This window comes from Serinus canaria, chromosome 5 (assembly GCF_022539315.1).
Source record: "Serinus canaria isolate serCan28SL12 chromosome 5, serCan2020, whole genome shotgun sequence".
Classification (NCBI taxonomy): domain Eukaryota; kingdom Metazoa; phylum Chordata; class Aves; order Passeriformes; family Fringillidae; genus Serinus; species Serinus canaria.
The window spans coordinates 58,404,295-58,420,439 of NC_066319.1; the positions used below are offsets into that span (position 1 = coordinate 58,404,295).

The following is a 16,145-nucleotide window of genomic DNA, read 5'->3' on the forward strand; positions in this document are numbered from 1 at the left end:
TTCCCACGTATGCCATGGTTGGGAGAAGGAAACATTTGGGTTTTTCCCTGGAAATACCTCCCAGTTGCTTAACACTGTCTTTCCTTTGGACAGCACATCAGGACTGCAGAGCAGAGAGCAGCAGAGAATTATCCTCACTCAACTTCTACTCATGCTTCTGTCTTTAAACACTGTCTTTATTTTTCAAATGGAATTGAGGTGCTGCAAAACATGGCAAAGACACCCAGCAGCTGAATCCTTGACTGGCCTCATGGAAAAGCAACATCTTAGGAGAATTTATCCCAAAATTTTTCGGGAGCAGGGAGGGTAGATGGCTGCTCCCCCAAATCCAGCTTGTTTCCCCACTCTTTGGGCCCAGTATGAGAAAGAACAGCCCGAGCACCAGAGCCACTCATGGAAGAAGAAAATTGAAGCCATGGCAAAATTGGGAAAGTCTTCATGACCATCATCTAAAAACACACTCAGAAGGGACAGAAAGAGTCAGCAAAGGAGAGGTCACACAGTCCTTTCTGGGAAATATTTTCCCATGGCATCCCTAAACATAAAAGGAAAAGACTAAAAAAATAATTTTTTTTTTTCCTTTTGAAGCATGCAAGTGAACGAATGTGCTGCTGGGCCTCAGCTCCAAGGATGAAGCTAGTAGGAATTTGCCTTTATCAGGACTATTTTAGCTACAAGTTTTTATTAAGAGTTTGCAGGAACATTTGGGAAAACTGAAATTAAATACATTAACCTGGGAATTTTTCTCAAGTTTTTAGCTTCTCATTTGTTGGCAATCACTAAAACATGAAAGACTTTAAATTTTAAAATGTAGCCTTTCTTTTAAGTTTGGCAACATTTTCCTTTAGCCAAGGTTACAAGTCATATGTCTTTAACAAAAAAACTCCACCAGCATTATTACTTTTTATTTATAAAACAATGGTAGACATTCTATATTTAGTAATTCCCCAAAATGTATTAAATGATCAGCATAAAGCTACACATGGATGGGAAATGGAATTTAATTAAAATGTTTTTGTTAAATGCAATCTTCAGTGCACTGGATTCATTAAGAAAAGTAAGATAATTGGAATGGTTTATATTTGAAGCTGATGTATTTAACACAGGCAACACCTATCCGTACCTAGTGAAATAAGCTGATTATTTCTGCCTTCTTTTCCCTCCAAAACTTTACAGGCAGGAGATCTTAGCCTTTCCGCATCTTTCTTTTTTCTTTTTTTTAGGCACTAGAATAAGAAAAACTCTCTTGACTTTTAAAATCTCCACTAATTACCTAAATAATGGAATTTTTTTTTAAATTTCAGTCTGTCCCTGCACCAGCAGATGATGATCCTGATGTCAGTGGTTCCCTGTTCACTTCCATAGATTTCAGGTACATCACCAGCAACCTGTCTCTGCAGTAGCAAAGATACATTCCTTCAATGTATTTTTATTTCAAGGCAGTGCACTAAAGAGTTAATATTTTGAATTAAAAAGGTTTTGCTTGTTAATCAATCAATTGAAAAAAACCTATTTTTTTGATGAGGCTAAACATAAAGGGACACAGAAGACTCAACACCCAAGCTTCCCACTGATAAATATGAAGCGTGCACGAGCATCGGCACTGAAATAGAATTATTTAAAAATTAAAATCCAAACAGGAGTTTAGGGCTTAAGTAACAATAATTATCCCCCAAAACCCCAATCCCTCTGGGTTTGCCTGCCTCTCAGCCACAAACACTCCATGACAAAAGGCGGTTTCTCTTGCTCTCAGCGCTGAAGAGCCAGCTCAGGTACTACAGGGAATAGCAAACCAGATTTTATTCTTCCTCAAGGACCTGGAGCTCAATAGACACTTAAGCCCTGCCCGCAGCAGGAGGAGGAGGAAGGAGAGCAGGGCTTGGCTCACCTCTCCTGGTTGAGTCTCATGGTCACAAGGAGCAAAGGGAAAAGAGACCGAGCAAAGAAGCAGAGCCACCATAAAATAAAACCAAACCAGTCTGGTCACAACCAGCTGCTGTCCTTGGTGTGAAACTGGACTTCAGCATCCCACAGCTCCAGAATTGCCACAGATCCATGATTTCTGGGATGGGGGAGAGCAGGCAGCACCCTCACCTCCCACCACATGCACAGAATGCCTCACATCCAGCCAGGGACTGCCACCACTTCCTGACTCTTCTTTCTTGTAGTTATTTTATTGAAACAACACAGTTTGGACAGGGGATGGTCCAGGGTGGTTAAGGAGTGCTGAGCCAGTGAGGATTTTGGCAAAGGAGAGCTGGTCCTTGCATCCTCTCACACATGTCCTCCTGGACTGGAGGTGTCCAGCTGGGACATCACCTCTGAAGGATATTGTCTCTGTCCATCCCTTTGGAAATGCGGACCTATGAAGGTCACCAGCACGTGCAAGAGGCATCTTGCACCCAAACCCTTGTGCCCTGGGGCCAAGGTGACCTTGGATCCTCTTGCTTGGAGGATCAAACTGCTCTGGGACGGCAGCAAAGACCTCTGTGGGTCCACACTGGGTCTGGACACCAGGGAAGGGAAGAGCCCCCTGTGACAACCTGTCAGGAGAGCGAGGAATGAGACATCCCAACGTCACCCCTTGCATGCTCCAGGTTGTCCATCACCACTGGAGCAGAGCCTGCCTGCAGCAGGCCCTTGCCAGGGAACTTTGGTATTTAAATTCAACACCTCCATGCCAAGCTATTCCAGAGCAGCTCAATGAGTGGAACAGCTCATGACAGATCCATAAAATGCACACAGGGCTGCACTGCTTTAAGAAATATCACCCCATACTCACATTTGAGTTGTACAAACTGTGCTTCCAGCCATTACAAATGAGAAATTCTCTCCTGGTGTCTTTGCAAGTGCAAAGGGTGTATTAGTTCAACCCATTATTTGATTCACAATCCTTGGAAAATAGATACACCTTTATCCCAGGCTCCTGTAATAACCAGCGCCTGCTTCCAGCAGCCAAAAAACCCCAACCCGCAGTAGGAGCCGACTTGAGCTATTTAAATGTTTTATAAGTTAGCTTTTTTTTTTTTTTTTGGGTAATTGCAGAAACTTTTCCTAATCTGACATTTGTTAAAACCCCTTATTAGAAATTATGCAGCCGCAGAAAAAAAAAAAAAAGAGAAAGGAAAAAAAAAAAAGGAGCGGGAGGGGGGACAGAAAGGAAGGAGTTGAGGGGGGAAAAAAAAATAGAATAAAATATAAAATAAAATAAAAATGAGCTGGCTTCACAATTACCAAGTCAGCCCATGCAGCCCTTCGCTATTGTACGAGTGGCATAAACCCCCCGGCGGCCTATCAGCTCCCTGGCAGGCAGGGGGCTGCGCTATTCAAAGCGAGAGATACAAGCTGCAGGGCAAAAACCTGGCAGCTCCCATCTGACCCCCCAATCCCCGGCTGGTGACAGCTCCAAGCTCCATGGCAAATTAGCCCTTCTCACATTACAATTGCAGGAGACAGATTCCATTAGCGGTATCTGAAATTGAGTGGAGAGCTGCTCCGTTATCAGACTTGACTCATAAGCGCCGCTATTAATCAGAGCTATGATAGCATTTATATATTTCAAGCTATCTGCCGCCGCTGTGATATTCTGCTACAAAGGGTTGATGGGACTTAGGGAAGGGAACAATGGAGCTTTCTGGGAAAAGCAGAGTAAATCAAGAAAGTCTGTGACTTCCGCACATTCTGAAGGGATTGCGGTTTACATAAATTTTCTCCCAATTGGAGATTGAGCTCTTCCTCATCTTACACATGGGATTTAGTTGTCACTCAATGGTAACAGCTGTGAAAAGGTGAAGCGGCCCACCGCTCAGAATATTGCCTCCGCTTTTAAAGCAATTAACCCATGAACAGGAGGATACCTGGTGATATCAAAGGGATTAAGCCAGGCAGTGCATTATTAACATTTCCTTGAACTAATTCTAACTCTGACTAGCTGTCAGAAAAGACTCTTCAGTCTTTTTTTATTTTTTTAAAAAGAGTTTTTTTGCCCTGCTTTTTCTTCCCCCCCCCCCCCCCCACCCCCGACCCTTTTCAAAATGAAGCAGAGTTACTGCAGCCTCATGTGCCTACTTTAGAGCCAAATGCAAATGAACAGATTTGGCAGTGTCTTCAAACAGACTGAACTCAGCACCAGTTTATTCTGGGGACAAGTGGGAAAAAAAATAAAAATAGATATGTGATCAATTAGCCAGAGGTCACGGCAGATTTTCTAAAAGCAAATTAGTACCTGAGTGCATTCCTTTCTTCTCTCCCTCCTAAAACTTTGTAACTACTCCTCACTAAGCACAGCTGCTTCCCAAACGCCCAAGACGTTCCTGCTGTGCTACAACAGAGATAATCTACGATAATCTATAACCTGGAAAAATCCAAACACACCCTCTCCTTCCCCAAAGCCCAATTTCCTAATTTCCCACTCTGGTTGAGCAGGCACTGACTCCTCTCTCATCCCTCAATCCTCCCCAAGTCATGTCCACAAAAAAAGGGGCCAAACCGTTCTCAGGGCTGAATCCTGCTCTGTCAAACCCATGTACTCAGGGGACATGGAGCATTTCCTCACTCACCAGAGGCAGAAAACAACTTTTCCCAGCACTAGGCACTTTTAAGGGAGCATCAGCCAGGAGGTCCCTCTGGGATGGCCATGAAGGTCGCTGATCCTCCTGGTCCTCCTTAGGGACCTTCCCACAAGAGCTCCAGGACACACACTCTGGGAGCCAAAAAGATCAGTGCCATCAAGAGGGTCAAGTGGCACTTCCAAAACATCCCTAGGATTTCAAAATGATGGAATCATTTTGATGATTTCATTATCCAACATGCCTAATTCTCCTTTTTGCTGGCAGTGGGAGAAGAGCTGGCTCTGGGTCTTATATACACTCACAGTTCCTTGCCTGGAAGGTTTAGTGGGCAGGGAATACACATATATACTTAAATATATATTTGTATAATGCATTAGTATCAAAGTTAATATCAAAGAACAGCAAACCAAAGAGATGTGAATTGCTTAATTTAATGCAACATCTTCCCCCCTTTCAAAACCCTGTGTCCAACTCAGCCAAAATAAAGCTGGCAAAAACTTCCTACAAATACTTGGGCACTGACACCATCTACTCTGCTACTGCCTCTGCAATAAAACAGCTTTGTGTGCTCAGAAACCCCAAAACAGCCAAACTATGAAAGGTATAGACTGAAAAAAAAATTGCACTTAGAGCAGGGGAAAGCTTCCTATTTCTCTTTGCAGCAGAGAACGCAAAGAATGCATCCCCTGTGCAGAAAATGACACTTTGGCAATCATATTATAAGAAGATAATTGGTTTACTTTGTAAACTTGCTATGCTTTGCCTCCCACAGTAAAACAAATAAATAGTTGTTTAAAGAAACAATCCTACAGCCGCACTCGCTGAGTCCTAAAAACATAAAGCATCTCCCCCCTCCTTCAAAGCAAAGATGAATCATTTGCCTCAGTTACAAGCAGTCCGAGGAAACTCTTTGTAAATGGCATTTTACGATAATTACAAGCAATTTATTAAGACTGTGCAGAGGGGGGGAAAAAATCCATACTTGAGAAGTAACTCAAAGGAGAAACGGCTCGTTCAGCAATGACAAAAAGCCTTTCTGCATCAATGTGCTGCAACATAATTTTGCTTTGAGAACAACAATCCAGGCTTAAAAAATAATGTAATTAAAGGAGTAATATCATATATTATAACACATTAAAATTAACAGACGTGACGTGGCGGCCGCTTCCTTTCGACCCCAGTGTGGAGCATCCCGCCAGCCATCACCTGGCAAAGGAGAAATCTGCTCAAGGAATAAATTCCACCCTAATCCCACATGTGCCACAACATCCCAAACACCACAGAGGGAAGGAACCACGACTCTTCTCCTTAAGCAATAAAATCATCCCGACCTGACGAGGAATAAACTCCGGGAAATGACTCAAACAAAAAGAATCAATGGGGAAAATTAATAAAAAAAAAAAATTTAAAAGGGAGAGATTTACTGAGTGGGGATGTTGGGAAGGAGGGAGGGAGGCACGGGGTGTGAGGGTAAACAGCAACGCTGCCCGGCTGGCGGGGAGAAAATAAAGGTTTTAGAGGTTAAGTTCAGGTCAGACGACAAATGAAATCGTAACAACCCAACTGACATTGTATAATGTCTTCTTCACTGGATCAATAGGGCAGCGTCAGCCCCATTTCCATAGAGATGGCTTCCTCCCCGCTGGAGGGTGGCTATTGTTTGAGCAGGCAGATTTGCCACTTGATCCGTGTTGCTCCCGAAGGATGTGTACTTCATCAATTATTTGTACTCCTAACATCTACATATTTTCATATTAACATCCACGTTTCACACGGCAAGAGGAGCAGGTGCTGATTTTGCCACTGGTACCTCGTAGGGGTCACCCCACCAGATAATTTTATTTAAACACAAAAGTAGGGGGGGATTTGATAGACCCGTTCAGTCCCTTTGTGAGAACACACAAGCCCAGTTTAAAACACACCACATCACCCTCAGACAGCTACAGTTTCAAGCAGACAGTGCCAGTGAACACTTCCTAATATCTTTGTAAATTTTTAAAAAAGCAATAATTTTTCTTTTTTTTCTTTTTTTGGCCAAATAAGTGTTCCCAAAAATAAATCAATTTTAAGGTGCTTGAAATAAAAAATGTAACATTGTAATTTGGAAATAAAACTGACCTTACAATTATTAAAAAAAAAAGAAGCAATCACTATTAGGCTGAATAACTGATCCGGTCAGTATCTGTAAAATAATTTCTGTAAGTCTTAATAGTTTTTATCATCACTCGCTTGCAGGTTTTCTGTTCCTTCATGCAAATTCTAAATTTGACAGAAGTGCTGTCTTCCAAATCCAATTAAACACCAACAAAACACCTAAACCTTCAGAAGTGCTCAAGTAATTCCCAAAATAATTCTCAAATTTAGCCTGTCATTTCTCTTCTGTATTCTTATTTCTCTAAAGGAACGATTGCACCATTTCCAAAGCACAAAGCGGGCACCCAAGGAACTGTCACACACAAACTAAAAACTGGGGGAGATCTTCCAAATAACTGCAATAATGGGAATAACCATGATTAAAAAAAAAATCAGAACCAAATATAGAAAACCTTTAGCAACTCCTTGCAGGAGTTTTTAACAGAATGGAGTTGCGCTCTGATGCTGCACCGAGCGCTGTGCGCGGGAGGGCAGCGCCACTTCCAGCTTCCCAAATAGGCTGTGAAATACAGGATATTAAATTAAATAATGCTGACTTAATTACATGTATTACCCACCAGTGAAAGCAATCACTTTAAATGCCTACAGAAATATCTAGGAACTACTCAAGCAATTCCAGTAGTGTGCTTTGGAGCTGATGCTACGTGCGAGGTGATGTGCAAAAAAGCAACTCCTCTGCAGCAGAGAAAGATGGACCCTGTGCAACAAAGTTTAAGCGAGCTCAGGGCTTGCTTAATCTCAGAATGTGCCCCCCACCACCTGCCCATTTATTCCTGCTTTTATTTCTAGGTTGCTGGGAAGGTTTCCCTGAGGGGTGGCTCTGGAAACGGGTGGGAGAAAAGGGCTTTTGTCAAAATAATCCCAGTCGGGAAGCGCCCCGTCTCATCCCGGAGCGCCCCGATACCATTGGCAGCCTCAAAACGTGCCCTATTTTCCCTGCAAAAAGAACATCAGAAATTGTTTATACGGGTTGCCATAATCCTCTCAAATATGGGTCAGGCTGAGGTTAAGAGCAGCCAGAACTTGCACATCAAAGACGAGCAGGGTTAACAAAAACCCCACCACCACGTGAGCATCCCGATTGTTCCCTGTCCTCCCAAGGTTAGAGGTGCGGAGAGGAGGCTCCGGACATCCCCCCCACAGCCCGGAGCTGCTCCAAAGAAAGGCAGGGATGCTCTCCCTGCTCCTTGGGTACCACGGGCAGGCAACTGCCCATCCACCTCCGCCGGGAGCTGCAATTAAACCAAGTTCACGGTTTCCCGATAGGTGAAGCTCATCCTGTTAATTTAAACAGACCATCTGCATCTTTCGAGAACGACAAACTTCATTAGTTCTGGTTAGTTAAACCGAGCGGTGATTTGTGATAATGAGCCTGAACAACCTGTCACGGCTGGGCAAGGGAAAGGGCGCACTTTTTATTATTGCTATTATTATTATTTAACAGAAAAGAAAAGGTGGGGGGGAGGAATAAAAAGAGGGGGAGGCTTTTGTGTGGGAAAGAAGGTCAAATTCAGATTAAGTTGCTGTTAGGTTAATCAGAGGAACTAATTAGGGAAGGGGGGGGAACTGCCGGTCCGAAGGCCAGCGGGGAGCAGAGGGAGCCTTCGGGAATGTCCCGAGCCGCCGGGGAAGCGCCACGAAGCCAAGGAAAAAGCAACCCCGAGGACTTTACCTGAAAACTGTGCAAAAAAGCAAAGAGGCAGCAGCTGCTCCCACCAAGCCGCAGAGGAGATTGACTCGGAAGGCGGGGGAGCCGCCGGGCAGCCCCGTGGCCACTTTGGCCAGCAGCGTGAACAGGGGGTAGCCAGGAGGGTGGGCGACCTACAGACAGAGGGACATGGGGTTGGAAAGGGGGGTGAGGCTGGGAATAGGAGCAGGGCAGCTCTGAGCAACTCCGCTCCCCGAGCCACCCACAGTGCCCATCCCAACCCTCAGTACCCATCCCAAATCCCCATACCCATCCCAATCTCCATACCCACCCCAATCCCCATACCCATCCCAAACCCTGGTACCCATCCCAACCCCATCAAGATTTTTTCCTCAGTGGATCTGGCTCCACGCCTCGCCCATAATAATGAGGCGGCGAGGAAAAGGAGGTGCCACTTTTCATTAGCGTGCCTTAAAGGGCTCCTTGTTTGGGTTCACAGTATATTAGGGTCATTCAAAAAGGCTGTTGTTTGTTTTTTTTTTTTTCCTTTTTTTTTATTTTTTAAAAAAAAGCAGCTTCTCAACTATTTTATTGGTTAGCAAGTTGAAAGACCACACTGCTATCGGATTACCACCGCGCTGACAGTCCTAAGGTCTTGCCTAAAGGGATCACGCACCATAATAAAGTTTATTAAATAATAAAACTTATTAAAATTGTTAACCCGATTTATTTTATTCTCCCCAGCTTATACAAAATTTGGGTTGATAATAAGCCAGCTACTGTATATACAGTAAAGCCTTTGCTTTATAATTTAGTTTAATTGGATTTAAAACTTGAAGTAAATTGTCGCGTGCTGTACTTATAAGTTAGTAAAAACTGTGGTTTGAAAATAAATTAATCTACTTTACTCCATGCTTAATTAAACTTCCTTAATTCCTAAAACTGTTAATGAGAGCATTGATTAAACAATAAAACTAATACTTACTCCAAGCTCATATGCGGCTGTGATCAGCTCCCCTGTGAAAAAATAATGTAAAACCAATAATTACTATTAGGAAATGACACTCCTCCAAAGTTTTCAAAATCCAAATGCTTGCATTGGGGTTTTGCATTAATTTGACTGGATAAAACTGTAAATCTGTGGAGATTTAACAGCATGAAATTTTCTAAGAATATTTTCTCCCTCTGATGTCACTGCACAAAATATCTTTTGTATGTTTTTCGTGAGACTTTTATGAACAGATAAGTGAAAATATAGGTAGGCTTGGGCAAAGAATGGCCGGAGACAATCAAAATGCAGACATTTGTGTGTGTGTATTTTTAATTTAAAACCATCTGACTCAATAACTTTCAAGCATTACATTTTGCAACGCTTAAGCTGCATTGTCTGTTCAATAACCCAGTTGTTTGTCATAAAAAAAATTATAGAAACCAACACAAATCCAGAGCTTTACAGTTTTTAAAGAGGAAAAACATAATCACTGATTGTGCAAATCTGCACCCATTTATCTGGGAAGGTTGCTCTCCCTTGATGCTAAAGCAATTCTGCTTCACAAGTAATTCTTTTACCTGTCAGTGGATGCTGCACCCAGCTCCCAATAGAAAAAACACTGAGGTTTTGCATTTTGTTTGTATTTTATGCCAGGACAAATAGCTGCCACAAAAAGACCCACGTTAGCAGAATAGTTGGCATTTTTAGAGCACTTAAACACTGGAGCATTTTGCAGTAAACTCTCCTGAGCAACATACATTGAATATATTCAATGAGCACAACGCATTCAGGGAGACACAAAATTGAAAATTTACAGCTGGTTTTCCTTCTTTCCCTCAAATTTCATAATCCAATTTTACTGGTCCTAATAATTTTGCAAGGACCAAGGTCATGGGGGCATTGTTAGATGGGAAAGACACAAATGAAGGGCTCTGGTGGCTTTAAATGCTAAATTAACAATATTTTAAATTTCTGTACAGTCACGTCCTCACTATGCCATGCAAAGGGGGGCAGGGGGGATTGTACAAATGGCACCTTTAAATGCTGACACCAGGATTTAAAGTAAAATGCAGTACATGCTGCATTTGAAAATGAAGATTCAAGTCTACCCATTACTGCTGGTGGCAAGTTCTGCAGAATTAGAGCTGTTGGCTGGCAATGACTGGGGCCAAACCTGCCACTTCCTGCACCAAAACCTCTCAGACATGGAGTTCCCTGCACTTGCAAACACTGGCTATTCTCTTTTTAGGAAAATTTCACCCTACTGCAAAACAGCCTCAAAAAGTGGATGCAATGGGAAAACCATCCATTCCAATTCTGAGCCCTTCAGAGTTCAGCAGCTCAAATATTTCCAGGGCACGGCGAGGCTGGGAAGGGATAAATCCTCCTGCACACAGCAAAGGATGGTGACAATACAGGAAACCCAAAATTTGGCACTGATGGAGTTCCCCAGTGTGCAGCAGCTGGTGAAGCCCATCACCCATCACATCCCAGGGATGCTGCTCCACTAAAATCCTCCTGGGATGCAGCAATATGTGCATCTAAAAAAGCAAAAATTTAACATCATTCACATTGCTGTGACATTTAATTCAAAGGCAAGAGTAACCCCAAAGAAACACAGCCACCACCAAGCTTTGAAAGACAACAGCACAACTTTGCCTTGTAAGAATTAAGGAAAAAAAAAACCAAAAAGACCTGCAAAAGATAAGCTCACAAGCTGCAGGCCTGTTGAATTCCAGTGGGAAAATCAAAATAAGTCCATAACAGCCACTGCTTTGGAAAAGGTTAATTCTCCACCTCCCACCCACACACCTGGGCATCCCTTGGGCTGGAGGAGTGAGGAGCACTTATTTTGTTAAATAACAAAACACACAGAGGAAGAACTACAGCAGCCCCAAACTTGGTTTCAATGTCTTGTGAGACAGAATGACCTGTGACATCTTCAGGCACTGGCTCAAACTGAAATGTTTATTCCCTCCAACTCCACAGGAACAGGAGTTGGACTCAATGATCCTTGTGGGTCCCTTTTAATTCAGAATATTCAGTGATTCCTGATGTAAACAAGTTTCTGAGTCCCCCATAAAGGTGTTCAGGCAACAGGCCAAATGTTGCCTGAACTCTGATTTATACCCAGCAAGTTTGGGAGCTGATATTTGAAACATCACAGTGAACATTTGGTTGGTTTCTTTTTTTTAAACTTTATTTGATCCTTTCTAAGCTGTTTTAACATCTGTGGATGTTTCTGAATTATAATTCCATCTCCCCCTATTATTCTCTCACTCATTTCTTTATTTTAACACTAAGTAACACGAGCAAGCTGCCAGTGGAAATATAACTGCCTTGGACATTTTTGGATTACTACAAACTTTGAGAACAGTTAAAAATACAGATAGCTTAGAAAATAAAATAAAATTAAAATTAGAATAAATAAAAAATAAAATAAAATAATGAAAATAAAATAAAATAAATAATAAAAATAAAAATAAAATAAAATAAAATAAAATAAAATAAAATAAAATAAAATAAAATAAAATAAAATAAAATAAAATAAAATAAAATAAAATAAAATACTAGGCTCCCTGCCTGGAAGCAGATACAGCAAATCCTTAAGCAGCTCTTCATTCACACAAGTAGCCTCAGTGCTTTTGGTGGCACAAGTTTCAGGCACAGGCCAATCAAACACCTAGAGCAGGGCCATGCACAGAGACATTCCAAGGACTTCAGCTGAAGTATTCCATGCTCAAGCCATGAGAAACCAGGGGAATAATGCCCAAAAAAATCCTGACACTGTGATGGGAAACAATCCAGGCACAAGGGGATAGCAGGGATGAGCCTGTGTCTGCCCAGTCCCAGTGAACACATGGAAGGCAGGCAGCAAATTTAGAAGAACATTCAAAAAAATAAATAAGGAGAGACAAGGAGTGAGGTTCAGGGCTTGTCAGGGGACACTGTCCTGAAGGATTTCCTCTAGCACAATTTTACACCAGGGATTTCCTTTCCACAACAACTTGGGGAAAGTGGGGTGAACGCATGTGCTGTTTGGCTGCTTGCTCTGTCTACTGGGATAATTCACATCAAACAAAAAAATCAAATCCCAGCATCCATCCATCACATCATGAGGAGAACCTGCATCTCTCTCTGCAAAGGCTGCTTATGTTTATTTGCACCCCAGAGGGAGAATCCAGGCTCAAGCACAATTAAGAACCAGGTTCCTGAGGCTTTGTGCAACATGAACAGCCCAGAGCACAGGGTGCTTGCCACGGACAAAAAAAAAAAAAAGGCAAAAATTATAATAAAAACCAAAATGGTAACAACTGTAAATATATCAACCATCAGATATTAATTAATACACCCAGAAGGAGCAAAGCCAGCCCTTTCAGTAACTTGGGAACAGAAGCAAAAGCCATCAGGATGCACATGGCCAGCCTGGCCAGTGCCTCTCTCTCTCTCCACACATCCTGAGCCTGTACAACACATGAATCCATCAAAATGCCACTTATTTAGAAGGAGTTTCATGCACAACTTGGATTTGAAACCACTGGTGACCAGGAGGCACAGCATTAAACAGAGCTGCTGAACTGTTCTGAGATGACACAGAAAGAAAGTATTCTGGACACTTGTTCCAGGAAATAAAAAAATATCAACATATTCCCAAGAAAAACCAAGCCCTTCCATCTCCAAACCACACAGGCAAAACCAAAGTATTTGTAAAGCAAGAACAGGTTAAATCAGTAAAACCAGAGCAGGACCAAACAGGAGAACTCTGTCCCCCTGTGGGATCAGCAGTGCCAAACACCAAAATTCAGACAGTCTGGTACTGCCAGGAAGCTGCACTTGCAGAGAGGCAGATCCAAAGATTTCCCTGCTGCACAAGCCTGGGACAGCACAGCTGGCAGGATGGCACATCTGCCCCCTAAAGCCACCAGCTGTCCCCGGGCAAAATCCTTCTCTGAAAGGCTCAAATACAGGCAAACCATTATGGGGTGGCCCCAGGGCACCAGGCCAGGGGGGTCCCTGCTGTGCTGACCCCACTGGGCCATTGCACACCCCAAAGCAGGGTGGCCCTGCTGCACCCACCTGTGGGGCCAGTGCCTCTCTGGGGAGCTTTAAATGCATCAACCCAATAGGGTGAGCACCCCAAAAGTGGCTGTACTGCACCAGGGGCTAATGGGACCAGCAACCATATGGGGTGACAGCAATGCCCCCATTCCTATAGGATGAGCATCCTCATGGGGTGACAGCAACCCCCTGCAGTGACACTAATGTCCCAGTCCCTGCAGGATAACAGCAACCATATGGGGTGACAATAAAATACCAGCCCCTATGGATGAGCATTCCTGTGGGATGACAGCCAGCCTAACAGGGTGACAGCAATGCACCAGTCCCTCTGGGGTGAAAAGCCCTATAGGGGTGAGAGCCATGCACCAGTCACCTTATGGGGGGACAGCAACGCACCAGCCCCTATAGGATGAGCATCCTTATGGGGTGACAGTGCAGTATCAGCCCCTATAGGACAAGTATCCTTATGGGGTGACAGTGAATACAGGATGAGCATCCCTATAGGGTGACAGTGCAGTACCAGCCCCTATAGGACGAGCATCTTTACGGGGTGAAATGAAGTACGAGTCCCTACAGGATGAGCATCCTCATGGGGTGACAGTGAAGTACCAGCCCCCATAGGGTGAGCATCCCTGTGGGATGGCAGCAAGCCGATGGGGTGACAGCAACGCCCCGGTCCCTCTGGAATGAGTAGCTCTCTGTGGTGACAACCCAGTGGGGTGACACTGACCCTCCAGGGGTGACAACAACGCACCGGCTCCTTTGGACAGACCAACCCTACACGGGTGACACTGATGCACGAGCTCCCGTGGGGTGACAGCAACCCCGTGGGGTGACAGGGATGCCCCGATCCCTGAGGGCTCGTCCCCCCGCCGCCCCCCGCCATGCACCAGCCGCTACGGGCCGAGGGTCCCCACCCGGTACGTTACCCGCATCCCCGCCGGGCAGGGCGGGCGGCAGCGTGGCCGTGTAGAGAGCAGCCACGATAGCGCCCAGGGCCCCGGCGGCTCCTCCCGCCCCGTTCCCGATCCCTATCCCGGTGCCGGTGCCGGCCCCGGGCCCGGGCCCCGCGCCCATGTGCGCCGCCACCTTCCGGGTTCGGCCGAGCGGGGCGGGCGGGCTGTGCCATCCACCGCCCCGCGGGGGGAGCACCCCTGTCCCGCTCGCCGTCTCGCTCTCCCCAAAGCGCCTTCCGGGGCTTCTCCTAATGCAAATCTCAGACAGAGAACAGAGAGAGCCGTGAACCCAGTGAGGCCATTCAGCATGGCCTCCCGCTCTTTTTCATCCTCCCTCGCGAAGAGAAGTTGGTACAGCCGGAGAGGGAGTGGCGGAGGGTGAGTACGGCCGGGCGGCCGGGCGGGACCAACACCCGCGGGGGGAGACGGGCCGAAACCACGGCGGAGATGCGGGGGAGGAGGAGGGGACCTGTGGGCGTTGTGCCTTTCCCTTGCTCCCGGGATCGTCCCTTCAGGACCAGGTTTTTTAAGGATCAGATCAAAGCCCTGCTCGGACAGTGCTGGCTGCAGGCTGCACCACCTCCACCACAGCCCCCGCGTGCCCATACACAAATAATAAAGATTTAACCCCTATATGGGATGGCACAAGATGCTGGTGAAGGAAAAGATTGAAGGTGACAGCGCAGGGATTATTAAAAGCGGCGATTCCCGCTGCGGGAAGCAGTTAAGGAAGGCAAATAGCATCCCGAGACCTATCGATAGAGGACTAAAACACATCCGTGGAAATCATTATGGGATTGTGCGAAAGAGCGGCGAGGCCGTACCTGCAGAATTGTGACAGATTAAAGAGAGGCTTTTGAATACAAATGAAAAAGGTATAGGAGAGGGTAACGAGGATAATAAACAGCCTTATGGATTAGATCTAAGTGGAGACTTTAGAAAATGAGGTTTGCATTTATTAAGGAAAAAAAGAGCAGGATTAAGGGCTGACACAAGGGAGAGAACGTGCGTGATGTTCTGGGGGCTGGAGCAGGGTCCCGCTGGAACAGCGGCACAAACCCCCTGGAAGATGAAACCAAGGGAGGCATCCAGGGAATTCCAGGGTCCCCAGCACAGCAGGGACATCGACCTGCTGGAACGAGTCCTGAGGAGGCCACCAAGATGACCTGAGGGATGGAGGCCCTGTGCTGTGGGGAAAGGCTGGGAGAGCTGGGGGTGTCCAGAGGAGGCTTTGGGGTGACCTCATGGTGGCCTTCCAGTACCTGAAGGGGCTCCAAGGGAGCCAAGAGGGCCTTTGCACAGGAGCATGGAGTGATAGGACAAGAGGGAATGGCTTCAAACTAGAAGAGAGTAGGTTTAGATGGGATATTGGGAAGGAATTCTTCCCTGTGAGGGTGGGGAGGCCCTGACACAGGGTGACCAGAGAAGCTGTGGCTGCCCCTGGATCCCTGGGATTGTTGATCACTTGAATGTTCTTCAGGAATGCAACACGTTCCCATTTGGTTTTTTGACATCTGTGGTACTTTAGAGGAGCTTAGTGGGCCGCTGGATCCCTGGAAGTGCCCAAGGCCAGGTTGGATGGGGCTTGGAGCACCCTGGTCTAGAGGAAGGTGTCCCTGCCCGTGGTTTAGGCTGGAACAGGATGATCTTTAAGTTCCCTTCCAACCTGAGCCATTTTATGATTGTTTTTATGATTCTGTGGACAGACAGGTCTGTGCTCTCCAGCTTGCACTTCCCAAAACTGTTTTCTTGATGTTCTTCAGGAA

The 16,145-nt window shown here is 45.3% G+C and overlaps 1 protein-coding gene across 6 annotated transcripts in view; it reads right to left on the reverse strand.

Annotated features, from left to right (window-relative positions):
* The window catches only part of TMEM260 (transmembrane protein 260), a 33,251-nt gene extending 18,537 nt beyond the window's left edge, over positions 1-14,714 (reverse strand). For 2 of the 6 annotated variants that reach the window (XR_003946245.2, XM_050975349.1), the window contains exons 1-3: positions 14,353-14,714; positions 9,359-9,390; positions 8,398-8,546 (exon numbers count right to left, since the gene is read on the reverse strand). Coding sequence is in view for 5 of the 6 variants with exons in the window: in XM_050975349.1 (XP_050831306.1) it covers positions 8,398-8,546; positions 9,359-9,390; positions 14,353-14,500 (329 nt within the window). In the remaining variant the exon portion in view is untranslated. The remainder of the gene's footprint in view (positions 1-8,397; positions 8,547-9,358; positions 9,391-14,352) is intronic. The other 4 variants (XM_050975346.1, XM_050975347.1, XM_030240568.2 and 1 more) reach the window with 3 other exon arrangements.
* Positions 14,715-16,145: the final 1,431 nt, after the last annotated feature.